At 40.4% G+C, this 26824-nt stretch overlaps 1 protein-coding gene across 5 annotated transcripts in view; it reads left to right on the top strand.

The window, feature by feature from the left end:
• ADGRG2 (adhesion G protein-coupled receptor G2) overlaps positions 1 to 26824 on the top strand; it is a 129156-nt gene that overhangs the window by 89114 nt on the left and 13218 nt on the right. For 3 of the 5 annotated variants that reach the window (XM_055338945.1, XM_055338942.1, XM_055338943.1), the window contains 16 exons: positions 923 to 964; positions 3183 to 3236; positions 6631 to 6683; positions 7544 to 7599; positions 10708 to 10747; positions 11241 to 11278; positions 12705 to 12799; positions 13339 to 13405; positions 17700 to 18091; positions 20635 to 20806; positions 21003 to 21159; positions 22023 to 22166; positions 23195 to 23317; positions 23954 to 23999; positions 24145 to 24248; positions 25167 to 25288. In XM_055338945.1, coding sequence (XP_055194920.1) covers positions 923 to 964; positions 3183 to 3236; positions 6631 to 6683; positions 7544 to 7599; positions 10708 to 10747; positions 11241 to 11278; positions 12705 to 12799; positions 13339 to 13405; positions 17700 to 18091; positions 20635 to 20806; positions 21003 to 21159; positions 22023 to 22166; positions 23195 to 23317; positions 23954 to 23999; positions 24145 to 24248; positions 25167 to 25288 — 1705 coding nt within the window. The remainder of the gene's footprint in view (positions 1 to 922; positions 965 to 3182; positions 3237 to 6630; positions 6684 to 7543; positions 7600 to 10707; positions 10748 to 11240; positions 11279 to 12704; positions 12800 to 13338; positions 13406 to 17699; positions 18092 to 20634; positions 20807 to 21002; positions 21160 to 22022; positions 22167 to 23194; positions 23318 to 23953; positions 24000 to 24144; positions 24249 to 25166; positions 25289 to 26824) is intronic. The other 2 variants (XM_055338946.1, XM_055338944.1) reach the window with 1 other exon arrangement.

Here is a 26824-nt window from a genome sequence, read left to right as displayed (position 1 = left end):
TTACCCATGAGTCAGGCCCACATTGAAACATAAATTCACCAATAACACATAACACAAATGAGGTTCCAGAAACTGTTGGTGTAATGTCATCATGCTTAAGTGCTTCTCCAAGATCTGAGCTTTGTGTTTTCTTCAGAATTTGCCACTCACCCTAGTAGACAGATCTTCTTTGCAAATCTGTGCCCCGAATACAACCTCTTTCAACTGGCCACCTTAAAGCATGGATTTCTGAACCTGGCTCTCCATTATCTGAGAAATGAACCATGGGCTCTGTCCCCAGGGTGTGTTGGGAAGATATATCTAAGGTTTGCTGCTTCAGAGTATATTAATATTTGCCTGTGGTTTGAACAGTTCCATCTTGGTTCTGCTGTGAGCTCACTGCATGACTGTAGTTGAGTGGTTTTAACCTCTTTGAGAATAATTTTATCTACCCATATAATGGTGATAATATTATATTAGCTCCTAAAGAAAATAGCAGGATACTTTCTTGATTGTAGAGTATACAGTATTTTAGGTATTGTGTTTCCATTAAGTCTTATTCTGAATCAGCTTTTCTTTACAACTTGTCACGTGAAGGTTCTGATAGTGACTTAATTCTACATATTTGATATGTAAGTCCACGTTAATTTGTCTAGCAGCAGCGCATGGAAACTGCGGTAGAATTACACAAGCAGCGGGGTATGTGATGGGTGTAATATAACTCAGCAAACATGGGAATCCAAATCCCAGACCCACCTTATTCCAATGCTATATGATCTGTGTATGCTCTTCCCGTTTATTCTGCTTCTGGGATGACCAGTAGTGTCTGAAAGATGTCAACAGTACGATCTTCTTAGCAGTTCACTAAAATGGTACTCGTGGAAAATTGTTTTTTAAAAACAAGGAACAGTTCTGCTCTAATATTTAAATTGCTTCTTTGCAGAAAAAACTAAAATCACTATAGTAAAAACCTTCAATGCATCAGGTATGACTTACTATCAATATCAAGAATTTGTTTTTTATAACTAAAGTAACAAATGGCTGGTATTTATGTTTTCTTTCTCTTTTTTCCTACTTTTTAAAAATGAAATCTGTTCTTAATGAATAGATGTTTATGCACTGGGTACCTGAAGTTGTTCTAAGTGTTTGGGGCTATGTAGTCATGATCAGGTACAGTGCCCACCCTTAAGAATCTTCTAGTTTGGGGAGAGATAAGGCAAACAAAGAGATAACTGACATGAGCATGTATGCAGATAAAAGGAAATGATTACACAAGTGTTTCTGAGATGGTTAAGAAGCATGGGAGATTAAAAGGCTGGTGCTAGTGGTTATCATTGGGATGTAATTTATGAGGGAAAGAGTCTTAGAGGAATGAACCTCAGACTCTTTTGAAATAAAAAAAAAGAGATGTAGTTTTAAGTACCTAGTGCAAGAGTAGGAATATGTGATATTTTTAACAAAGGCTTCTGGTTGATGTAAAGCAGGGATTGGCAGACTGTGGCCTGGAGAGCAAATATGGCCCACTATCTATTTTTGTAAATAAAGTTTTATTGGAACACTGCCGTGCTCATTTGTTTACATGTTAATCTATGGCTACTTTTCCAATACAATGAACAGGAGAGTTGAGTAGTTGTGGCCCACTATATGGTCTACAAAGCCTAAAATATTTACTTTTTGACCCTTTACAAAGTTTTCTTACTCATGACTTAAAGGATGACCTGTGGCCATGTACTTGGGGGAAATGACAGATAACAGCCCTAGCAATAGGAAAAAAAATTCTCAGGATTAATGAATAGCCAAAAGACACATATCACTGGAAACAAAGGCACCCCTAAAACTTAGAGAAAGATGAGGTGATGGCATATAACACTTAGTGAACAATAATAGACCAATGGTTGTAGAGAACACTTAAAGCATTACTACTCACCATCTAAGGCAAGTATATTTAAAATGAAATCTGCCTCTTCTGGTGTGATTAACATTGCTGTGAAACATGTCAGGTAACTTTGGGCAGCCAAATTCAGTTTGCTCACAGAATCAAAACTCTTAGTTGAAGCATGATGCCTATACCGCAAACGTCACGTAGGTCATTCTGGCAGAAACCATTTCATGTGCATGAACACAAGTTGTAATTTTAGTTTGTGTCCGAACTTGTTCTCTTAAGAATAATTAAGCACTCATAAAGTACAACAGAAATAAAATAGCAATCAGGCATTGCATTCATAATTCTGACCAAACCAGACCTAACAAGGACAGCAAAATATCCCTTAATATAACAACCTTTTCCCCTTGGCACTTTGCTTAATACATTATCAGCATTTGCCTCTCACATTTACTATAGATTTCTTATACTTCACCAAAAGGATGAAATTAATGAAGGCAAGATTTTTAGGGGAATAAACCTTGGGCTCTTTTCAAATCAAAGAAGATATGTACTTCTCCTTTTACCAAAGGAGAAAGTGCCTTCTAGGTGAATATGTATGAAGTTTTTTGTTCTAACATGGCTTTATCTCATCTCCCATTCATCTCTGCTTCCTCTGTATGCCTATGTGGTCTGTTGTCCTGGCTGTCACTCCATTTTGCCCTGATTATAACTTTGTATTTACTGGCCACTATGACTTACTATATTGCATGTTCATTGAGAGCGGGGTCTGTATCTGGAACCTTCCAAAGTCTGTAGAATATGGTAGTTGTTGAGCAAATAGTTTTTAAATTTTGTCATTTTTGCCTATGTGTGATGACATCATGACATCAATATTATTTCTTACATACATTTGCATAAGGAAATAAGACCAGCATTAGAGGGTTCATGGACTCCCGTGCCCAGAGAAGGAAAGAGGATCTATCAGTAAGGGCTATTGCATTTAAAGTCTCTATGCTCAATTTGCATTCACACTGTTCTTTTTATGTTGGACAGAAGAGGGATTGATTGGACATGGGACAACAAAAATTTTGAGGGAGGAGTAGGGGATCAGACAGTGACATACTAAAGAATAGTAAAGAATCAAGTTCTATAGCTGACCAACTAAAAAATGAAAACACTCTTATTCCTTTAGTCTTTGTGGAATTCATCCAGCCAATTATATCCAACTTATAATATTTTTGGTCCACGTTTGATGCCTGAATTTGTGAATTCTCTTGACAATGTAGGAGATAAGTGTAGGTGTTGACATGTTTAACCGGCTGGGTTATTTTCTTTGCAGGAGTCAAACCCCAGAGAAATATCTGCAATTTGTCATCTATTTGCAATGACTCAGGTTAGTTCTTGTGTACATTACACATTACCAGATAAATGAGCTCCATAGAGAGAAAAGGTTTGTTTTTCTCCTGTTGAACATGTGATGTGTATCTCTCTGATCTGTCTCTTTTCATATCGCCTGGCTACTAAGAGGTCCCAAATGAAAACAAAAGCAAATTTTAGACCTGCCTAAAATTATCTTCCCATTGCTTTACTGAGATGATGGATTAACTTCCTTAATATGAGAACATGAAGCTCTACACTAAATATTTTCCACCATAGCTTTAAATCCATAACTAATACCTTTAGAATTGATTCATGGATATAACTAGCAATGTCCTTAATTATTAAAATCCACTTCTGGTATATAAATCCCTCAAGCTTTTCCATAGGACCTGAAGTATTATAGCTTAGAAATAGGATGTTGTCTTTTGCTAAAAGTAAAATGAGCTGCTCTACTAGATTGTTGAAAACCTCATGTACACGTAGTTTAACTGGATGCTAATTCCAGGAGTGCCCAGAGTGCATTTTGCCATCTTTAAGACAGACTGTCCACTATTTTTTTAAGATTTTATTTATCTATTCATAGAGACAGAGAGAGAGAGGGAGAGGCAGAGACACAGGCAGAGGGAGAAGCAGGCTCCATGCAGGGAGCCCGATGCGGGACTCTATCCCAGGTCTCCAGGATCACACCCTGGGCTGCAGGCGGCGCCAAACCGCTGCACCACCAGGGCTGCCCTGTCCACTATTTTTTAAATTTAAGATGGAAATCTCTTGAGAACACGCTATTTTTGAAATGGGAATATTTTCCCTTCTGCCATGGGCCAGAAGGAATGAAACAACCATTTTTGCCATGTCGAGTTGGCTCCCTGGGCTCCCTTATTAAAACCAATGAAAGCAGATGTGAAAAACATAAAAACATAGTGTGGCAGGGCAGAACTGGATCATGGGAAGAGAGAAGAGGAAGGTAACAAAGTATTTTGTAATATTAAAATCTTAAAAAACAATCCTTATAGGAATGTTTTCCTTTTCTTCTGTTCCTTCTGTTCTGTTTCCTTTAATAATTTGTTTGAAAAACATAGGAAACAATTTCAAGTAAAATAAGTTAAAGTTGGGTAGTATTAGAAAACAAGAAAACTTTGTGTTCAAGGAATGGTCCACAAACATTTTCTGTTGTGTTAATGTGAGCTTTATGTATATGAGCGTTCTGCTGATAGGCTGCACCAGGTAGAATTTATTTTATTTTATTTTATTTTATTTATTTTTTTATTTATTCATGAGAGACACAGAGAGAAAGAGGCAGAGACACAGGCAAAGAGAGAGGCAAGTTCCATGCAGGGTGCCCGATGTGGGACTCGATCCCAAGATCCCAGGACCAAAGACAGGGCCAAAGACAGGCCCTCAACTGCTGAGCCACCCAGGCATCCCCACCAGGTAGAATTTAGTAGGAAGGTAGTAGCTGGCTTTGATTGAAGGGGAAAAAAAAAACACTTGTTAGATACATTTCACTTTCATACATTGTATAACTCCCCTTCCCTCCTTCTTCCCTTACCCTTCTCTCATTGAAATCTCTATAATTTCATTATTTTTACGCTTCATCTGCGTTTTGGACTGGTGACTAATGTCTAGTTTAGTGTTGTGTCTACATGGTGTTTGATAACTTTGAAAATTGAACATTTAGTAAAAAAAAAAAAAAAGCGGTCATCTTGAATAACAGATGCCAGGAAGCTGGCTGGAGTAATGTTTTCCCCAATTAAGCGACTGAATTGACCATTTGTTTTAATGTCTGGTGAAAACAACCTCATCAGGGAACCAATTCTTTTGGCACCAGAAATTCCATGGTATCCTGCCAGAAACTAGAAACCTTCACTCCTCGCAGGTTCCAATCTGAGTTCCTTTAAGGGAAGTGGAGGCTGGTGAAAAAACTGGGAGTGGACCAGGCAGAGTTAGGCTGAGGGTCAAAAGCTTCCCAGTTGCTCTGCTACCACTGTGCTCCCAGCACATTTATGAAATTCAGCATGCAGTCCATCCCCATCCTGAGGGATGAACTCGGAGAATGGGCAGATGGGGGAGAGGGATTGTGGGTGTCGGCATGCGCACACATGCATGGACACACTGAATAAATCTTTAATAGCTATGTATATCTTGTGTATCTTTACTTTTAATAATTATATCCTGCATAAATTGAGATTTCAGTATCCATCTGCAGAAGTTGAGGTCCTCAGTAGAAGAGTCGCCAAAATAGATAAATCCCCTTAATCACTGGGCCAGTGGCTTTGTCGGCTATTTTAAGTAGAAGTGGACCATTGGGTACTTGGCTGTAGGAATCAGTTGTACCTTGGGTTGCTATAAAAGATGAGCTGAAAAGGCATTCAGCCCTGCAGCTCAGGCATTGACAAACAACTGCCCATAGTCTAAATAATGCCTGCCACCTGTTTTTGTAAATAAAGTTTTATTGGAATATAGCCATGCCATTCATGTACATATTGCTTGGCTGCTTTCATGCTACAACTGCAAAGTTGATTAGTTCTGATAGAATAGATGGCCCACCAGACCTCAAATATCTGATCTGATACCAAAAAGGTGGTTGACACCTGCACCAGTTTGTATGACCTCTTTGCCCTTCTGCTCAAGAGGCCAGTTTTCTGTCTCTGTAGATTATGAAGTGCACACAGTGTACTTCTGTTAAGGACTCTGTATTTTCTTTTTTTCTGATCAAGTCGGAGCCCCTCCAAGTCTACCCTGTAGAAAATAGGTTGACTGAAATTGAGTTCTGTTTTTCCCAAGTGAGCATTTTAAGAACAGGATTTTCTGGCATTTCTGGGATGAAAGCCACAATGAGTTGTTCAGCTGAAGAAAGGATTCTCCCTGCATACCATTCAGGTATGCAAAATCCAAAGCAAAAATCTCAACTTTGTTCCTAGGGAAGAGATTGCATTTGGTAGCTATATTTAAAAAGGAAAAAAAAAAAGCCCAAGCAGCAAGGAATAAATAGACTCTTTTAAGGCTACTTAATTTCTGAGAAACACTTTTTCCCTCCTGCCTTTATGTATGTAACTGTAACTAGAACAACCCAAAAAGATTTTTAATGTCAGAGCCACAGTTCCCCAAGTTAGCATCTTTATGGGAAGCCAAGCTCTGATGAGCAGCATGTAGGATTAAAATTTCTAGACAAGGAGACAGGTTTTTTCTCTTTCTGCATTCCTGCATAGAATTTATGGTTCACATTTTCTGAAAATTATATTGATGGTCATTGAGTAACGTTCTAATAGGAAAGACAGTCAATGTGAGTCCCTGCAAAGAATTTGATGAAACTGTTTATAAAATAATCTGATAATCTTTTTCTGTGTTGTATTAATCCTTAAGCTCTAAGGATGCAAATCTCAAACTTTGTTTTGCAAATTTATTTTTAGCATTTTTTAGAGGTGAGATAATGTTTCAATATGAAGAAAGCAATGTTACTCAGGTAGGTTTTAAAGATTTTTTTTTACTGCAATCTTAAAAAGCAAGTGCTTGTGAATTTAAAGATTTGTTTTAAGGTTCAGATTATTCATGGTATTCGGCATATTTACTTTTATGACAAAATTTAAATAAAATATGTGTTGTTGAATCACTGACTTTGTCAAGAGGGTTTGACTTCATAATAATCATGGTGCTTTGTTAATCAGCCTATTTCAGTTTTTACTAAGCTTGCTGCTGAATGTTTACACGATGGAATCCTATGGCCTTTAAAATTTTAAAATTATATGAGAAACTTCTACCAATAAGTAATATATTGAATCTAAGAGTAGTCTTATGAATCTCATCCTTTTTCACCCCATGGGGGATTCAGATGCATTAGTATCAGACTTCCCATGACCTAGATTGGTTCAGAGGATCCCAGCTAAATGTGGTTTGTTCTTTCAGTGACTATTTCCTGAGCACCTGCGATGTGCCAGGCAAGGATTGAGGGTGCTAGAAAATGCAGTGAAGGCTGCTACCAAGTTCCCTCTTTACACTGGGATCTTGTACTTAAGTCCAGGGCTTTTCATGGGGAAAGCTTTAATCGGATTCTTTTGGGGGAACCCTTGGAATAATGAAATTAATTAGCACATTAGACTTGCTGATTCAGAATATTTTTATAGGAAATGTAAAAACAAAAACTAGCGCAGTCAATATGGATTTGATCATTAGCTAGACAATAAATACTCCATGCAATTAGTATTCAGTCTTTGAGGTGTATTTTTTTGGGTGATCAACGAAATTGAAGAACAACTTCTTGTTAGAGAATATAAAAAACACATGACAATATTTGTTGTATTCTTAATGATTTTGTGTTCCTGACAGAATCAAAATATGGCTAATGGCACCTTATCTGGAATCCCATCTCTAAGGGAATCAAAGTGAGTAATCTGCTGCTTGATTTAAAGTTATGGCATCAACAATGGAAAGATATTTGTTGAGCTATCTTCCTCTTGGGAACTGAGAATAGGAAATAGGCCCAAAAGTTATAAAGAATTAGTTCTCAAGTTCTTAGCAAATAGACAGTGGTCACTTGTCATCAAGTAATAGCCCCATGAGGCTGTTCTCTTTGATGCTCTGAAGGTATGTAGGAGGTCCATTTTCACTGGTTATTGAGCTGCAATATGATTTGGTAGCCAGAAAGGTTGGAAGAAGAGTTTGAGGTAGGATGCCATGTATTCCATTTGTTCAGGTGTTTATGAAATATCAGTCATTCAAAAATCAGAGGGGGGTCTTCATGAAGTAGGTACCAGCTTCCAGGGACAAGCACGGACAGTGAGAGAAATACATCACAAATATAGATGCTCCTGGTCAGACACAAGGTCAAAATGTCAGTCTAGGCCTGGAGACCGTCTTACCTGAGTGTCAGTGGAAGGGGAAACATTATGTCTTCACCCTTGTGCAGGGAAGCAGCATAGGATCCTAGATAAAATCCATCTACTCTCAACCTTGCTACTACCTCTCAAAGGAGAGTCTCCTCAACTTTTGAACCAAATCCAAAAGCTTTTGGGAGTATCTATGATGACATGGAAGAAAAAAAAACCTTTCCTAGGTCAAAACAAAACTCTTCTAAAGGGTCATCTTTTCTTTTCTTTTTTTTTTTAAAGGGTCATCTTTTCAATTAGCATTTTGACTTGACTGCTTCCACTGAGTCAGCAATGAGTCAGCAATGATGAGTCAGCAATGCATAGGTGGAGAGGACCCTTAGGACTCCGCCTGATGGATGTCAAACATCTCGAGGGCTCCCCTGAATGTGTAGCGGCAAACAGTTAAACTAGTGATAACTGGGATGGACTGGAGTGGAATTTCTGTCCTTTCCACTTATTTTATGAACTCCTGATAAAAATGTAGCTTCCCTAGCTATTCAAAGTATATGTGTGAAATAAAGAGCAGGAGATATCAATGTCCTAAAAGTATCTTAAACTTTAGACAGTAAATAATATTAATAGGATAACATTTTTAAAACTTCTAAATAGAACACAACTTAATGACTAGACTTGAAACACAGAGGAGTTATTTAAAGCCACGGTGCATTTGTTGAGCACCTACTATGTGTTTGACCTTGGGGATAAACCCAACGCTCAGGATGGAAAGCATTCTAGAACAAGGATTCTCTACCCTGGCTGCATATTAAAATCACCTAGGGAGCTTTTAAAAGTCCTGGTGTCCAGGCACAATCTGTAACAATTAGATCAGTATTCGGGGGCTGGGATACGGATGTTGGTATTTTTGAATGCCCCCTGGCAGTTTCAGCATGAGGCCAATTTTTAGAACCAGGAGTCTAGAGTCTGGCAGGACAGACATAGGATACAAACAAATAACAATACAGTACAATCCCTCCAGTGAACATGACATGTCCAGGGTACCAAAGGATGTTCTGTGTATCTAAATATAGAGCAAGAAGAGCGGTGGGACTTGATTGCAGGGGCCAGGGAGACCCTCAGAAAGGTGGCTTCTGCTGGCTAGAAAAGCCGGGTGACTGCCTACTGTTGCCACACTCCTTATCTTTTTTCCTTCAGACCTTCCCTGGAACCATCTAGAACTTTTGTGCATTCCTTGGAGCTTGGCTTGTCAGCCTTGGCACTATTGACATTTTGGAGCTGACAGCTCTCTATTATGCAGTGTCACAGATTCCTAACCTCTATCCACTAGATGCCAGTAACACCCAACCCCCAATTGTGACAATCAAAAACCTCTCCAGATGTTGCCCAATGTCCCTTGAGGGGCAGAGTCTGTCCCTGCATGCCCCCCTCCCCCGAGTTGAGAACAATTGCCTTAAATTCTTTGTCTTCTTTTTTAAAAGATTTTATTTGAGAGAGAAAGCACAAGCGAGGGGAGGGGCAGAGGAAGAGAGAAAGGCAGGCTCCCCACTAAGCAGGAAGCCAGACACAGCTGACCCCAGGACTCCTAGATCTTGATCATGATCAGAGCCAAAGGCAGATTCTTAACCTGCTGAGCACCCCCCACCCCACCCCCCGCCCCCAGCTCCTCTAGAGTGAATTCTTTTTTTTTAAGATTTTATTTATTTATTCATGAGAGACACACACACAGAGAGAGGCAGAGACACAGGTAGAGGGAGAAGCAAGCTCCATGCAGGGAGCCCGATGTGGGACTCGATCCCGGGTCTCCAGGATCAGGCCCTGGGCTGAAGGCTGCACTAAACTACTGAGCCACCTGGGCTGCCCAATAGGGATTTTCTTAGAGTGAATTCTTTAATGATTTCTTTTATCCTAACTTCCTGTGAAGCTCTTCTACATAGAAGAAATAAAAGTGTTGTTGGAGGGGTAGTGCCTGGGTGGCTCAGTCAGTTAAGAATCTGCCTTTGGTTTGGGTCATGATTTCTCAGGGTCTGGAGACAGAGCCCCACGTGGGGCTCCCTGCTCAGTGGGGAGTCTGCTTCTCCCTCTCCCTCCTTCCCTCCCCCCAGCTTGTGAACTCTCTCAAATAAATAAATAAAATCTTAAAAAGTTTTTAAAAGTGTTACTGGGAGTGGGATTGGAGGAGAGGAATGAGGAAAGGTCTTAAAGAGGAGTGGTGAGGAGGGGACCAGGGACTGGAGTGCGTTAGAGGACAGGAGAGGGCAGGTGGAGAGGGAGTGAGGAAGAAATCAGGGGTGCAGGGCCCCATGTTGAGTGGTGGGCCCCTTTCAGAAATTTTGCCTCTGGCCAGCTCTTCCCAGGGCCCTCTGCCAGAAGAAGCTGCCTGGGGGGTTGCCCGAGCCTAATGAATAACAAGATTGTTCAACCATAATTTATATCTTGCTGTTGGCTGGAAACTATACAGCTTCTGACTGGTTAGTTTCCCTTGTCTTATAAATAATTTATTTTTCTCACGTGGGAATCTCTTAGTATACCCAGTGTTTTCTTCAAAGTGAACACTGAAAGCAATAAATGCCATAGGCTTAATTTAATTGCTAAAAATCTAACTTGTTTTGAATTTAACATCACCAGTGATCTCCTTCATGTCAATTTCTCTCGTTTTATTAACAGACGATCAGAGCTCAACAAAACCCTGCAAACCTTAAGTGAGGTAATCATAGTACATCCTATACTTCATTTATAATTATTGTTTCTTTTTGGGGGAAGGCACAGAGTTCTGTGTTCCTGAGGATAGTTGTATTCAAACTTTCCCAAATCTGTCCTATTAAAGATTGAATAGACTAGTTCCATATTCCAGAAATCAGAATGGGAGGGATCCAGAATCAGAACTGGAAATCACAATAGATAGATATTATATGGTGATAGATTTTACTTCATGTAAAACCTAAAGCTTCTTAAAATGAGGGCTCCAGAATGAGCTCCTTTGTGTGGTAGCAAGTTCCTCGACAGTAGCAGGATGCAAGCAGAGCCTGTTTGTTCCAAGTAGCTTTGACGATACAACAGGAATCTGATAGCAATGTGAATTGGATGATCCCTAGGGGTTCTTGTGAGTCTAAGATTCTATGATGCTGTGATAAGTCCTGGGTTGTTTGTCTGACATTCTCAACTGTCAAAGTAACCAGTATATTTTTTATTTGTTTCAGACTTACTTTATAGTGTGTGCTACAGCAGAGGCCCAGAGGTCAGTCATTTTTAATACTTTTATCCATATTAGTTCTCTATTCATGAGAAATAAAGTATTGAGGGGTCTTAGGTTGCAAATTCAAATATTTTCCTCTAAAATAAATACATATTCATGACATTTTGGATATATGGTTTTATTCTTTGAAACACATCATTGTCACATCCATCTTCCCATTTCTTTCTTTCTTTTTTTTTTTAAAGAATTATTTATCCATTCATGAGGGACACACACAGAGAGAGAGAGAGAGGGGTAGAGACACAGGGAGAGAGAGAAACCGGCTCCTCACAGGGAGCCCGATGTGGGACTCGATCCCGGGACTCCAGGATCATGCCCTGGGCTGAAGGCAGACGCTCAACCACTGAGCCACCTAGGTGTCCCCATCTTCTCATTTTTTTATAACTCACAGAGGGGTGGGTGGGATTGGGCCATTGCCTCTGGTGTGGCGATGCTAAGGATTATCAGTTTCCTTAGCCCCAAGGGCTGCCGATATAACCAAGAAATGTTTCCCAGGGGTCCAGCCTAGTGAAGGCCAGACAGAGAAGAAGCAGTATAATAATGGTGCTTGGGAGAAGAAGGAAAGAGAGGAATAGATTGAAAAGTGTGCAAGGTGAATCAGAGATTGCCCAACAATTATTTAAATTGCACAGATGATCATTTACAAATTGTGTCCATCGGCTGTCTTGGCTGCATAAGCGAATGACTTATATAAATCAGTAATCTTGCCCTTTGAATCCTGGGTGACCTATCAGAGTGCAGGACCTAGAAAATGACAGCTTCTGCTCATGAGGCTATTCTTTGGTACAAATAGTGGCAATTATTCATGAAACTATAGATTGAATCCTTATCCACTATACATATTTAGTTTATTTCACTTACCACTTTTTGTTATTTGCAACATTAGTAATTTTTCACATAAATCAAGACTAAAGTAAAACAAAACAAACCAGTAATGTCTTAAATTGCTAGTTATCTGATAATCTAGATTGAATTGCCAGAGAGATTTTGGATTTAAGAGACCTCAATGTTCACCTAGGCTGGTATATGACAGGGCTTCCATGATGGAAATTCAAATGCCTACAGATAGATACCAGGTGAGTAGCTAGCTGAGGGTAAGACTCTAGATGTTGAGATGCTTGTCTTTGCAAACAAGTTACACCCCTGCCAGATCATAGTTCCTGCAGGCAAAATGTTTCAGTAGTTGTGTGGTCAGAGGGTCTCTGGTTTGCAACCTCTGCAACTGGAAACCTCTATAAATGTCTCATGGTTGAGAGTCGTGGGTGTTCACAGGCTTATTGGGCTGACATTGCAAGTTCACAGCATCAGTGTCTCCTTTCCTCATTCCCAAACTTGAAAAAGCATTTACAAATATGTAGGTAGGTTTCCAGTTTAGTAACATTCTGGTTATATGTATTTCTCTTTACAGCACATTAAATTGTACATTCACAATAAAAATGAATAAAACAATGAACATATGTGCTATAATGGTTGCTTTGAAAAAAGTAAAGATCCAACCAATGGGTAAGTTGTCTCTGCCTTTATTGCTATGTTTGTTTTCACATGACTTTTACGTGTTCTTTTTAAAACTGAAAATACAATCGATAAACTTAAGTATGTTACAGCTTTCTGTTTTGACTCTCAGTTTTTGGAGAGCTCTAAAAAGTGATTTTTCCCACTTTTTCAATAAAGTTTCAGTATACTGTATTTGAAACATGATAGAAAAAACCCTACTGAGAGAGGGAGACCTCTGTTTGGAGTGTTTGATAGATTGCTACTGGTTCTATTTACTTTGGAATTCTTCTAAGGAGCTGCTGAAGAGCAACTGATATTGCATGTATATAACCTCCCCCAAAGTATTTACTCAAAAAATATTTTTGAGCACTTATTATGTATGTATGATTGTCAATATAATAGTATCCAGTTTTATTTTATCATCTGTTTTAGACAAATGCACTATAAAATACAGCCAGTGTAGGAACCATAATACTTGGTGGATCAGAGCATCTGTCTTGCCTTACTCTTGACCATGTATTTTCTTCTTTCTTTTCTGTTGTCTCCAGAGCAGTGCTGCTGTTCTGTCAGGATACCCTGCCCTTCCTCCCCGGAAGAGTTGGGAAAACTGCAGTGGTATGTAGCAAACATGCTGAATTTTTTCCTAAAATTATTAATTATTATAATTAATAATAATAATATTTAATCACCCTGCTGGCTAAGGGAGTTTGGAATTTTGACAGCGAAGAAGGGCTTTCAGTCTTAGGGGAAATGCAGTTTTTTGTTGTATCAAGTTTCCATTTGGACCATTACCTTGAAATAATGGTTTGCAATCTTGGTTGCACATTAAAATCACCTGGGGAGTATTACAAATATTCTGGCCCCTGCCCCTCACCCAGCCTCACTAACCAAATGCCATCATATTTTTTCAGTTTGGTAGTTGAGAAAGGGTATCTCAGTGGTATTTTAATTTGCACTTCTCTTATGAGGACTATTTGAACATTTTTCATGTATTTGGGGGTCATTTTTTATATCTTTCTTGTTAATTGTTCGTGTCTTTCCCACTTTTTTCTACTGGATATCTAATCAGTTGGGTTTTTTTTTTTAGGATTTTATTTGTTTGTTTCTTTGTTTGAGAGAGAGAGAGAGCAGGGGGAGGAACAGAGGGAGAGACAGAGAATCTCCCGCAGACTCCCCACTGAGCACAGAGCCCAAAGCAGGACTAGATCTCATGACCCTGAGATCATGACCTGAGCCAAAATCAAGAGTCCTATGCTTAGCCGACTGAGCCCCTGATCAGTTTTTAAGAGTCCTTTATATAGTCTCAGGTTCCTTCTCTGTAAAATAAGGAAGTGAGCCCTATCAGCACTTCTCAGGAGTTGCTGAGTGTATCAGTCACAGAGGATCTTGTTAAAATTCTAATCCAGCATGTCTGGGAAAGACCTGAGATTCTGAATTTCAAACAAGTTCCCAGGTGAAGCCAGGGCTGCTGGTTCATGGACCCCACTTTGAGTAGTGGGTCTAGATCATAGAGCAGTGGTTCTCAACCCTGGATGCACATTGGAATCATCTGGGGAGTTTTAAAAGCACCAAGCCCTGCCTCCTACCCTCAGAAATGGTGATGTCATTGGTCTGGGGTACAGCCCAGGCTTCCAGATTTTTCAGGATTCCTGGGTGGGGTGACTTCTTGAAAAAAGATTTTATTTATTTCTTTATTTGAGAGAAAGAGTGAGACCACGAGCAGAGGGAGGGGCAGACTCCCCACTGAACACAGAGCCTGATGTGGGGCTTAATCTCATGATTCTGAGATCATCACCTGAACTGAAATCAAGAGTCAGACACTTAACTGACTGAGCCACCCAGGAGCCCCTTGGGTGAGGTAATTCTAATGTGCAACTAAATATGAGAACCACTAGGCTAGAATTAGGTGATGGCTTAGGGTCTTTATAATACATTGGTTTTTAAGATTGGCTGCACATTGCAAATACCTCGGGCCCTTTTATTTTAATTAATTAATTAATTTTAAAAGATTTAATTTATTAGAGAGAGAGAGAGATAAAGAGCGAGAGAGGGGAGGATCAGAGGCAGAGGGAGAAGCAACTCCCCGCTGAGCAGGGAGCCCAATGTGGTGCTCGAACCCAGGACCCTGAGATCATGATCTGGGCTGAAGGCAGACACTTAACCAATTGAGCCACCCAGGTGCCCTATTTTTAAAATTTTTTAAAGATTTTATTTATTTGAGAGAGAGTGCATGGGCAGGGGGAAGGGCAGAGGGAGAGGGAGAAGTAGAGTCCCCTCTGATGTGGGGCTCCATTCCAGGACCCTGAGATCACGACCTGAGTGTAAAACAGATGCCTAACAGACTGAGCTACCCAGATACCCTGCCAGGCCCTTTTAAAACCTACTGATATGTCAGAGTGGCCTTTTTGGTGTTGATCTGGGTGGTGATGATATAGGTGTATACATGTATACAAATCCTCAAGCTCTAAATATAAGATCAGTACAGTCTACTGTATGTAGGCTGGACTTGGGTGAAGAAGCATATTAAAACCAACGTGGATGCCTGCACCCACCCCAGAGAACAGTTTGGTTGGTTTGGAGTGGGAGCCCTTGCACCTGTGCTAAAGCACTCTGAGGTTTCTTTTTTTTTTTTTTAAGATTTTATTTATTTATTCATGAGCGATAGAGAGAGAGACAGACAGACAGACACAGGGAGAAGGAGAAGCAGGCTTCATGCAGGGAGCCCGATGTGGGACTTGGGATCCTGGAATCCCAGGATCACTCCCTGAACTGAAGGCAGACACTTAACCGCTGGGCCACCCAGGCGTCCTTGCTCTGAGGTTTCTAATGTATGGTTGCCATTGCCCACCACTGTTCGGCCTCTCCCGGTGTGCCTCTACCAACAGATGGAGGGTTCTGAGTAGCAGAAATGCCAAAAGCATTAGAGAGAGGGTAGCCTCTTCATGCTGGAGCCCAGTGAATGGGAACCCTTATGCTGGGGGATTTGGTTGCTGTAGGACCCCAGATGCAAAAAGGAAATTTAATTTATACTTTGCAAAGCACCTTTGCCATGACTTGGCCTGATGAGTTGCTACCATATACAATTCAAAGAACGAGTCTCAGAGCAGTTGGGTGGATTTCCTAGAAGACTAAGGAGAGCTGGAGCCTCAGGCAAGGCTCCTTGACTCATCAGCTTTCTGACTGTCTGGCACGCCTTCATCCGCACTGCTGTCCTGAACCTCAGGCTGTGTAGTGAGGCTTCTGGCAGTTGTCTGGCCAGACTAGACTGAGCCAGCATTTCTTTTTATGGGCATGACCTGCCTTGAATTCCTCAACCTAATATTCCTGGGTCCTCTCACCCAAGAGAAGCTCTAAAGACACATTCTAGTTGGTGCTCTTAGATCACCGTATAAAACTGGACCCATGAGAGGCTTCCCTAGGTAATAATTTTTTGCCCCCCTCTGCTTGCTCTTCCCCTAACCCCAAGACTGGTAGATCTTGATAGTAGATGAGTTCTTCTCAATCTTCCATGCCGTGAAAATATATGGCCCTGGGAACCTCACCGCTGCACCAAGACCAACCAAAACATGCTGGGGAGTAGGCCACAGAAATCTCTCTATATTTTTAAAGTCCTCTGGGTTTTCTCATGTGCAGCCTAGGTTGAGAACCACTGGGCTAAAGCAACATTAGGGGCATAGCTGGTTTACAAACTGGGGACCCCTTTGGCCCCAGCTTAATTCATTATTTCATTCAATGAACATTTCCTGGTCACTTACTATGTGCCAGTTAGACTCTGTGCCAGTTAGCATCATCCTGGGCTATTGCAGTCTAAAATTAATTAGACAGATTCCTATGTTCATCAATTTCACAGAAGTTTATGTGTTATTGACCTCAGTTCAAGATTTTCTTGAAACAAAATTCAGTACGTCAAAGAAAAAAAAAGGCAGTGTGAGCTACCTTTCCCAGCCAATATTACACTGCATGTGAGTGAGCTAAATTTGAGGTTTCGTGGAAAGGAAAGGCTTACCTGTGACTCACTAAGACCAGTATGAGTATTTGCCAAAATAAAAAATTCCATTCTCCAAATCATTAATAATGATTTTTGCACATTTTTCTAATATGGATCAATACACAGAAGATTGTAAATGAAATTGACCGAATTGTGTGCTTTGCAAAAGCTACAGGAAAAACCTGAAGAACAGTTTATTGTTATTGGTATATTTAAGGCCGCTTTTAAAATTTATGCCATACCCTTTTGTACCTCATGTTAATACTGAGTTAACTTAGAGTTTATGAATCTATTCTGTGCAAATATAGTTTTGAAATGGATATGCTTTGGCTTCAAAGTCAAATCAGTTCTGAAAATGTGAGCTGGTTTTGTTAATGTGGATTTGAACATTAAAGAAAAAATGATATTTTGGTATTTAAGTTTCTAGAGAACTTTACAGTATGTTAGGAACAGTTTGGGCATGAGATTCTACCCTTTTTTGAGAATACATTTTGTAAAATCTAAAGCAAACATATGAGACAGAGCCCTAATACATGAAAACCAACCAGGTGGGTAGCAGCATTTAACAGCTCCCCTCCTCCAGAAGCACGTAGAAGTGTTCCAGGATCTCGGCAACTGAGTGATAAATGATAAGGCACAAGAGCCCGAGAGAGGTGGTGAGTGAGTGAACCAGAACTGGCAGTTCATAGAAGAGCCTCTCGCCTGCATAATCTTCTCCCAAGGAGGAGGTCGTAGAAGTGGGCAGGTCCGGGGGCTGGTGGCAAGGGCACAGAGGGCATGCAGGGGCAGAGGCTGGAGTAGTGGCAGGTCCCCAATGGAGCCAAGTCACCTTGGTGGTGTCGGATGGTTGCCAGAGGAGGAGATTAGCCTCTCTGTGACTCATTCGTATCTCACATGCATCTCTCTGATTCTTTCCTTTAGCGACCTGCAGGATCCTGTTGTATGTCTTGCTGGTCATCCAGATGGCTCACCATTTTCTTCTTCTAGCAATTCCATCCCAGCTGCTCCCCAGACCACTATTCTGTCCCAGGTCTCCAGTACCTTCTCTTTTGCTGAGCCTCTAAATCCTCCACCTGTAACCCTGAGCCCTCCCTCTCCAACACGAGTGATTCAGCTTCCTTCTCCCCAGCCTTCAGCTTCCCTATCTTCCAGCCCTGCCATTGACATGCCACCCAATTCTGGAACAGTCTCTTCTTCTATGACCCAAACTGATCTTTCCTACACACTACCACCTATGAAATCCTCACTTTCCTCTCTTACCACATCTGCCCCTGTGAATGTCATCACAACCAGCACACCTCCTAACAAGACAGGTAAATATGAGGAACCACGCTGCTGCTGTTTGTTATAATCTGGCTTCCTGAAATGCAGATGCCAGCCTGCCAAATCAAGATATCTGAATAAGACCATGTCAAACTTTCTTTTTGTGATGTCTGCTTGATTTCGAGAGCTTTCCTGCAGATATTCATAGAACATAGATATAGCTGAGTTTGATTGTTTTGACCAAGAGAGTGGAGAAATAGCTGAGGCATATCTCATTTTATCATTTATTTATAGGTTTCTTTCTCCTACAAAAGATTATTAGGTCACTGTTTTCAACATTCTGAATAGGAGACTTTTGAACTTTTTTTAAAGATTTATTTAGAGAGAGGGAGAGATAGAGAGAGAGAGAGCATGGTGGGGGGAGGGACAGAGAGAGAGAGGGCGAGAGAATCTCAAGTAGACTCCCTGCTGAGTGTGGAACCCAGTGCGGGGGCTCAATCCCAGGACCCTGAGGTCATGACCTGAGCCGAAACCAAGAATTGGATGCTTAACCAACTGAGCCACCCGGGAGCCCCCCAAAACTTTTGTACTATTAAATACAGTAATTCCATTTAGAAAGATGACAAAAGAAAAACTTAGCATTCTTGAGAAAAGGTCCATCGCAGAGTGACAGAGGTGGGACTGAGCCCAGGTTGCTGTGAGTGGGGGAAAAACATTCAGAAGACCTAGCTGTGAGTCCTCACTGGCAATGATCTGGATTAAGCCAGTTAGCTCTTCCTGACTTCAGCTTCCATGACTTTAAGATGGAAATAGTCACATTAGCTGCACTAGGTTTAGAAGGATGGTTTATAGGAGAATGCCATGGAACCTGCAGAGGGCTCCCACACACAAAGTAGTCTTAGAGGTAAAGAGATAAAGACAAGAAGCAGAAGATGCAAGAGAATTCTGGATGCTGTGAAGGTTCAATTTAGTGAGTAAGGAGCAGACCTTCCTCTATTGGGGGAGTGGGAGACAAAACCAAGTTCTTGGTGACAGGAGATTAGAGCTCAGGGTGTGGTCTCTGCCTCCTCCCCCGGAGCATCCCCAGGAGGCTGAGAGTGGCTGTCAAATGACTTGATAGTTCTTTGAATCTGCACTGCTCTCTCAATTTTCTTTATACATACGGACATTTTAGGCCACATTATAAAATCATTGGGGCTTCAGTTTAGAGAAAATTTAATGACTGATGATGAATAAAGTAAAATTGAAGTTCGTTAGCCAATGAGACAACAGGACAAAAGTGACATACATACAAAAGATGTGAGAGTATTACCTGGTGGCTAAAAAGTAGATACAAACTAACAGTTCCACAAGAGAGGACTAAAGAGGTACTGTAAGCCACCTCAGCAGGATGACTGTTTGCAGCCAGGCATAAGAACAGCTAGATGAAACTCTAAACTCGGGGAGGGGGGGGCATCTTTACAGTCTTGAGTGAAATGAAAATGCAACAATAAATAGTTCATACACTATGTTTATAGCAGTATAACACATGGATGAAGATTAGAAGGGAACATGCAAAATAAGAAATAGGGTGTTAGGTGGTGGAATTAAGAGACTTTCTTGTTGCTAGACAGGTTTGTAGCATTGTTTCCCAATTAAAAACACTATTGAAAACCAGTTTATAGGTGGTCATATAGCTATTAATTTCACGATACTTTCTTTTTCACAAAAAGAGCCACTTGTTAACCATGTGAAATCCTGTACACATGATATAAATTAGATATAAGTATATTTATACTTATATAAATACACACTAAATACACTGATATGCTTTTACATTTTTTTCAGTTAGGTGTCTTTCTTTTTTTCTTCCTAAGATTTTATTTTTACATAATCTCTACACTCAACGTGAGGTGCGAACTCATGACCCTGAGATAAAGAGTCACATGCTCTTCACATTGAGCTAGCCAGGAGCCACAGTTAGTTTCTTGAAGTATAATTTACATGTGGTAAAATTCATCCAGATCTATGGATAGATGAAATGTTTATGGTTCCATTAGGTTGGATTAAACACCCATAGTCACATAACTGCCATCATGACGTATAACATTTCCACCACCCCCAAAGTTCCTTTGTGTTCTTTGGTAGTCAACTCCTATCTAAGACCCCAGCTCCTGGCCACCACTGATCTGTTTTGTTTTCTAATACTTTCAATTTTTCTAAAATGTCATCTGAAGAGAATCATATGCAGCCTTTTGAGACTGGCTTCTTTCAGTTAACATAATACATTGGAGAACTGAAGATCCATCTATGTTGCTGCAGGTATCAGCGGCTCCTATTAATTACTGAGTAATAAATAGTCCATTATATAGATGGATCACAGTTTGTTTATCCATTCTTCAGTTGATAGACATTTGGGTTGTTTCCAGCTTGGGACTATTACGAAAAGGGCGTCTATAAACATTCACAAACAAGTTTTCTTGAGACATGTTTTCATTTCCCTGGGGCAAATACCCAAGAGTAGGTTGGCCAGGTCATAGAGTCTTATGTTGTGTTTCTTTATTAGTGGTTTTTCCATTATGTGTTCATAAAATTATTTTGCTCTCTGTTATAGAAATTGTTCATACCAGCAGCATCAGTGATTCTGATCTTGAGAACCAAGTGTCCCAAATGGAGAAGGCTCTATCCTTGGGCAGCTTGGAGCCTAACTTCGCGGGAGAAATGATAAATCATGTCAGTAAACTCCTTCATTCTCCACCTGCCTTGCTGGCTCCTCTGGCCCAAAGGTATGACTTAGCAAACTGATGTGGTCAGGAGAGGGGACCCTCTAATGATAACGATACTTCTTATCAGGATTAATTATAGCCAAGTGTTTTTCTTCCACATAAGAGGTTCATGATGACTGGCTCAATTGCTACTGCATATTCTGCTTAGAATGGAGAAGTGAGAGTGCTGAATTTGAGCTACCACTTATCTTTACAGATTGCTAAAAATAGTGGATGACATCGGTTTACAACTGAATTTTTCAACCAAGACCATAACTCTAACCTCCCCTTCTTTGGCTCTGGCTGTGATTAGAGTCAATGCTAGTAATTTCGACACAACTACCTTTGCTGCCCAAGACCCAGCAAATCTTCAGGTACATCCTAATCTATTGTGGTAAAAACCTTTCCTTGTATATGATTGTAGTCTCCATGTACTTCATGATGGAGGCAGGTACTGCTTATAGTCAAGGGTGATATTCAAAATATTTAACATCTAGAACAGTGAAGCACCACAAAATCAGAAACAGGACATTGATCTTAGCGGGAGCAAGATCTGAGAGGTCCTTGTGCCCAGTGTTAACCCTCTAGCAGCTAGATTGTAGAAGTTTTTTGGGGAAGTAGGGGGCTCAGGTGGGGAGAAGTGTCCAGTGGAGTGTTCTAGGCAGTTGCAAGACAGTGGGGACATCAGCTACTTATCAAGGCATTGCAACATTTTAACAAGTGTTTCGACTGCGTTGCTGTCAGTAGTGGAGTATCAATCCTGCTTCTAGTGTTTTCTATCCACCTATTAGAGGGATCAGGGGCTGGAAATGCCCAAATCAGACCAAATCATGCCTTTCTTGCCTTTTAATTTAATTTTTATAGTCTTCCCTTTATAAGTTTAGTGCATGTGGTTCTATGAAGACTTTGCCCTAACAGGTGGCCGGGTTGGTGTCTGCAGTTGCCCTGCACCTCCCCCTGCCCCCAGTTTTGTTGAGCTATAATTGACATATAGCATCCTACACTTTCTGATAGTTTCTGTGTAGCTTTAAAATGTTCCCTTTCCTGCTCTGAGGCCTCATCTCCCTATTATACATCCTTTCCAATTTCATAGCATCAGAGAAATAAGAACCGATTTTACAGAGGTACCACAAATAAATGCTTTTACAGGATCCTCCATCTTAATGAGTTCTTGTGTTTTCCATCTCTTCATTATACTAGCCCCAGGCATTTTTATTATCTTTTCCTTGATTTTCAGGTTTCTCTGGAAACTCAGGCTCCTGAGAACAGTATTGGAATTATTACTCTGCCTTCATCACTGATGAGTAATTTACCAGCTAATGATGTGGAGCTTGCTTCCAGGGTTCAGTTCAACTTCTTTGAAACACCTGCCCTGTTTCAGGTAAAGTTAATTAGCACTGCTTTTTGTTTAATTTTTATTTTGGAGTGGGGCGGTTTCGTTTGTTTTTTTTTTCACATGAAAGCTGCAGTTTGTTTTTATTTATTTATAATTTTTTGCAGTTTATTTTTATGTATTTATTTGAAAGATTTATTTATTTATTTATTTATTTATTTATTTATTTATTTGGGAGAGAGTAGTGTGGAGGGGCAGAGGGAGAGAGAGAAACTCTAAGCAGACTCTCCGATAAGGACAGAGCCCAACATGGGGCTCGATCTCACTACCTCACGATCATGGCCTGAACTGAAACCAAGACTCGGATGCTGAACCAATTGTACCACCCAGGTTCCCCTACGGTTTTTTTTTAATTTTTAAAAATTTTATTTATTTATTCATAAGAGACACACAGAGAGAGAGGGAGAGACACAGGCAGAGGGAGAAGCAGGCTCTCTGCAGGGAGCCCGACCCCAGGACCCCGGAATCCCAACCTGATCCGAAGGCAGACGCTCAACCACTGAGCCACCCAGGTGCCCCTGTTTTTAAACAGGACCTAGTGATGCTGGTAATGATAAATAACAATAATGGACATTTATATATAGCATTTACCAATTGCCGAGCACTCTACTAAGCACTTAGGAATGTTAACTCTAATCTCTACAACCTTATGAGGGAGAAACTATTCAGCTATTGTCCCAATTTTACAGATGAGGGCAAGGAAGTGCAGAAAGGTTAACTTGCTCAAGAATACACAGTGTAAGTGGCGTAATGTTCTATTCCCTTTACAGTTCATGAGGGTCCTGTTGTGTCAGTTTGTGAAATTTAAGTCTGTATTTAAAGCACTGTATAGTAGAGTAAGCTCTGTTTCTAATTGTGGTCCTTGGGAAAGTCACTTTGTGACTCTTGATTTCTCACCTAGATTATAAAATCAACGGTGTGGACTTAATGGTCTTTGGGGTCCCTTCCAGCTCTAAAGTTCTCTGATGACATCTCATTTTTACCCTTGCCATCTTGTTGATTCTTTGGTGTGCTAGGACCCTTCCCTGGAGAACTTCTCTCTGATCAGCTACGTCATATCGTCCAGTGTTGCAAACCTGACTGTTAAGAACTTGACAAGAAATGTGACGATTACATTAAAGCACATCAACCCGAGCCAGGTGGGAGAGACCTGTCTGGTCTATTCATGACCGGATACACTTGCACAAAGCACATCTGTCAGACTTGGCCTGAGGAAAGGATATCCAGCCGAATCCCAAATTCAGTTAAGGCAGTGTGTGAGACTAGGATCATATTGTCTGTGGGATCTTAGCATGCCTAATAACTGACCACCTAATTTCTAACAAAGTGCAGTGCAAAAGCCAGCTATCATCAATCCCCCAATTTTAGTGCATTTAGGTCTGTGGCTACAGGTCTGATTCTCACCCCCAAAGAGAAGACATCTCTCATTTCAGTTAAGACTGAGCATTATCTATGACTTTACTACTCATATGTGGCCTGCAGACGTGTACTTTCAGCTTGATAGAAATGCCGACTCTTAGGCCCCACGCTGACCCCCTGAATCAGAATGTGCATTTTAGCAAAGCCTCAAGGTGATTCCTATGCACAATTGCTGAGTTTAAGAAATGCTGACCTATATGAGACTCACTTGCTTCTAGGGACTAGAATAAAATAAGAATTCTCCAAAAATCAAGAGTGATATTCTGAAATAAAAAATTTCATAATTTTTTTCTGATTGCTTATCAGTTTCTTCATTTCAATAAATTAATTATTTGTCACATATCTTTCCGCTGCAGGAAGACTTAACAGTGAGATGTGTATTTTGGGACTTGGGCAGAAATGGTAGGTTCTGGTCGTACCTTTTTTCAGTCCTGAGTGGGCAGGGGCAGGGGCAGAGGCGGAGGGAGGAGGAGGACAGAGGAGGAAGGGGCAATCATTGATGCCATGGCCTTGCTGATAGGACAGATACTCTTTCTAATACCCACAGGTGGCAGAGGAGGCTGGTCTTCAGACGGCTGCTCTGTTAAAGACAGGAAGCTGAATGAAACCATCTGTACCTGCAGCCACCTTACAAGCTTTGGTGTCTTACTGGTAATAACCCCACACTACCTGGCTTTAGATTCTGGGTCTGAAGGGTAGCTGGGTGTCACACCATGATGTCTAATGTGATGGATGACTGATTAGCAGGTGTAATATTGTGGCAAAGTTAGAGATCAATGAAATTACTCTTCCAATGAGCAAATGTAGTTGAAAGAAAATACTTGAACATGGAAGTTTTTTTATCCCCAGTGTAATTTTTATACATAAGTTTTCCTCTTTTAAATAGCATGGCCTACAGAATTGAGATTAAAATGTGTAAGAAAAATTGTTTACTTTGTACTTTAAAGTTTTCATAAAATGCTCTGTCATAAGTTATCTTATGTAGTCTCTTCAACAGTCCTACCAGATAGGTGGAATGGGGTGTTACGATTGTCATTTTAAGAAGTTAGAATTTAAAAAAAAAGAAGTTAGAATTAAGACTTGTTAGGCCATTGTCCACAGTCATAGAACTAAGAAATAGAAGAGTCTGAAGCCAAATTCAGCTCTTTAGGCTCCTAGCCCAGTGCTTTTCCAGTGCATCATAATGCCAAGGCCTTGCTGATAGGACAGATACTCTTCCCAATACTGACAGGTGGCAGAGGATGCTGGTGATCAGATGGCTGCTTTGTTAAAGATGGGAAGCCAAATGAAATCATCTGTACTGATCATGGACATGGGCTTTAGAGTCAGCCAGACCAGAATTTGGATCCCAGCTCCTCCATTTCATACTTAAGTGACCTTGGGCAAATTATTTAACCTCTCTGGTTAACCTTCCCTTTCATATTTTGACTTGATGATAATAATTGTGTCTACCTCATATGTTTGTTGAATGAGCCATGGTTGGGCACTTAGAACATTCAATAAATGTAAATCATAGCTCTTTTATTTATTTAAAATACTTGGTCTTGAAAGCAGTATTTTATTTTCCAGGACCTGTCTCGAACATCCTTGCCACCTGCTCAGATGATGGCTTTGACGTTTATCACATATATTGGTTGTGGGCTTTCATCAATTTTTCTTTCGGTTACTCTGGTCACCTATTTAGCCTTTGAGTGAGTATCCACACTGGAAACTTGGATTATAGGATGCTGTACTCACCTCTGTTGCCAAAATGTATTAACTAAGTGTGCTCCTTGGCCTACCTTATGCTACATACCATATAATGGTGCCACCTATATGCAAAACTTCATGGGACTTTTTGTGTCTTAATCATCTTTTTACCGTAGAATGATGCCTGCTACCTAGCTGACATTAAGTGTGAAATGAAAGATCGATGCAGGACCTTGAAAGCTAAGAGCTTATAATCTGATTTAGACCATGGCTTCACGTACAGCAAATGAGCTATGCTTAAGTTACTAAGTTTCGAAGTTACACAGGGCAAACACAAAAGATTAAAAACAATAGCAGGTATGGGGATGAGGATGAAGAAAAGGTGTAAAGCCTCACTGAAAAAGATAAATATTCCACAAGTGCAGCAAGAATGACATTCTAAATGATAGCATCTCCTTCTTGGCTTACCTGAGGGGGCACTTTGGGGAGTGGGAGGGATTCCAATAAATTCTGTTGGAAATAAAGCAATATAGGCACTTTTATTACATTAAGTAAATCAAACAGTATGTAAGGTCTGGGGTTTAGATTTTGGACACTGATCAGGAAATGCACAAATTTCCTTGCCGTGCCAAACTCAGAGTTTAGCTGTCACTACAGATCTTCTAGTTGACCTTTGGAAATAGGATTAATGAGACTAAATTACCATCAGGCCAGCCATTACTCAGAATGATTTCACCAGGTCTAATCTCACACATGTAGACTTGCACATGTCATCAATGAGCTCTAATTTCCTCTGCATGTTTCACTTAGCTATAGTTTAAACTCTTCTTTCCATGATCTCATTTTAACTAATAACATAATATGGGACCAGCTCTGTGTTGAAGATCTGAATATAGGAGCCTATTGTATGAGAAGCAGCAGCAGTGCTCCTAGAAGTAGTTTGGGAGAAATGAGGGTGGGTGCTCTGTCGATTCCACTACAAATTATTCAAAAGGGTGAGTCAGCCGTCAGCATATAAAAAGTTCCACAGAAATGCAAATATAAATTTTCCATATTGTTATGACAGAGGATATTCTGCTTTGATTTTTCCTTTGTTGTTGTTATGGTTGTTGATTTTAATGCCTGCCCCTGGTGCACACACACAGAGAAGAAATTTATGCATATAGACATTTACCAAAGAATAACAATAAATTTCTTAGATATGCTCACATAAGGGTTGTCAGAATGTGATGCTAATTCTTTTCTTTTCTTTTTTTTAATAAATTAATTTTTTATTGGTGTTCAATTTACCAACATACAGAATAACACCCAGTGCTCATCCCGTCAAGTGTCCCCCTCAGTGCCCGTCACCCATTCACCCCCACCCCCCGCCCTCCTCCCCTTCCACCACCCCTAGTTCGTTTCCCAGAGTTAGGAGTCTTTATGTTCTGTCTCCCTTTCTGATATTTCCCACACATTTCTTCTCCCTTCCCTTATATTCCCTTTCACTATTATTTATATTCCCCAAATGAATGAGAACATACACTGTTTGTCCTAAT

The sequence above is a fragment of the Nyctereutes procyonoides genome, unplaced genomic scaffold, assembly GCF_905146905.1.
Source record: "Nyctereutes procyonoides isolate TBG_1078 unplaced genomic scaffold, NYPRO_anot_genome, whole genome shotgun sequence".
Lineage (NCBI taxonomy): Eukaryota > Metazoa > Chordata > Mammalia > Carnivora > Canidae > Nyctereutes > Nyctereutes procyonoides.
This window is presented reverse-complemented; position numbering and strand designations above follow the sequence as displayed.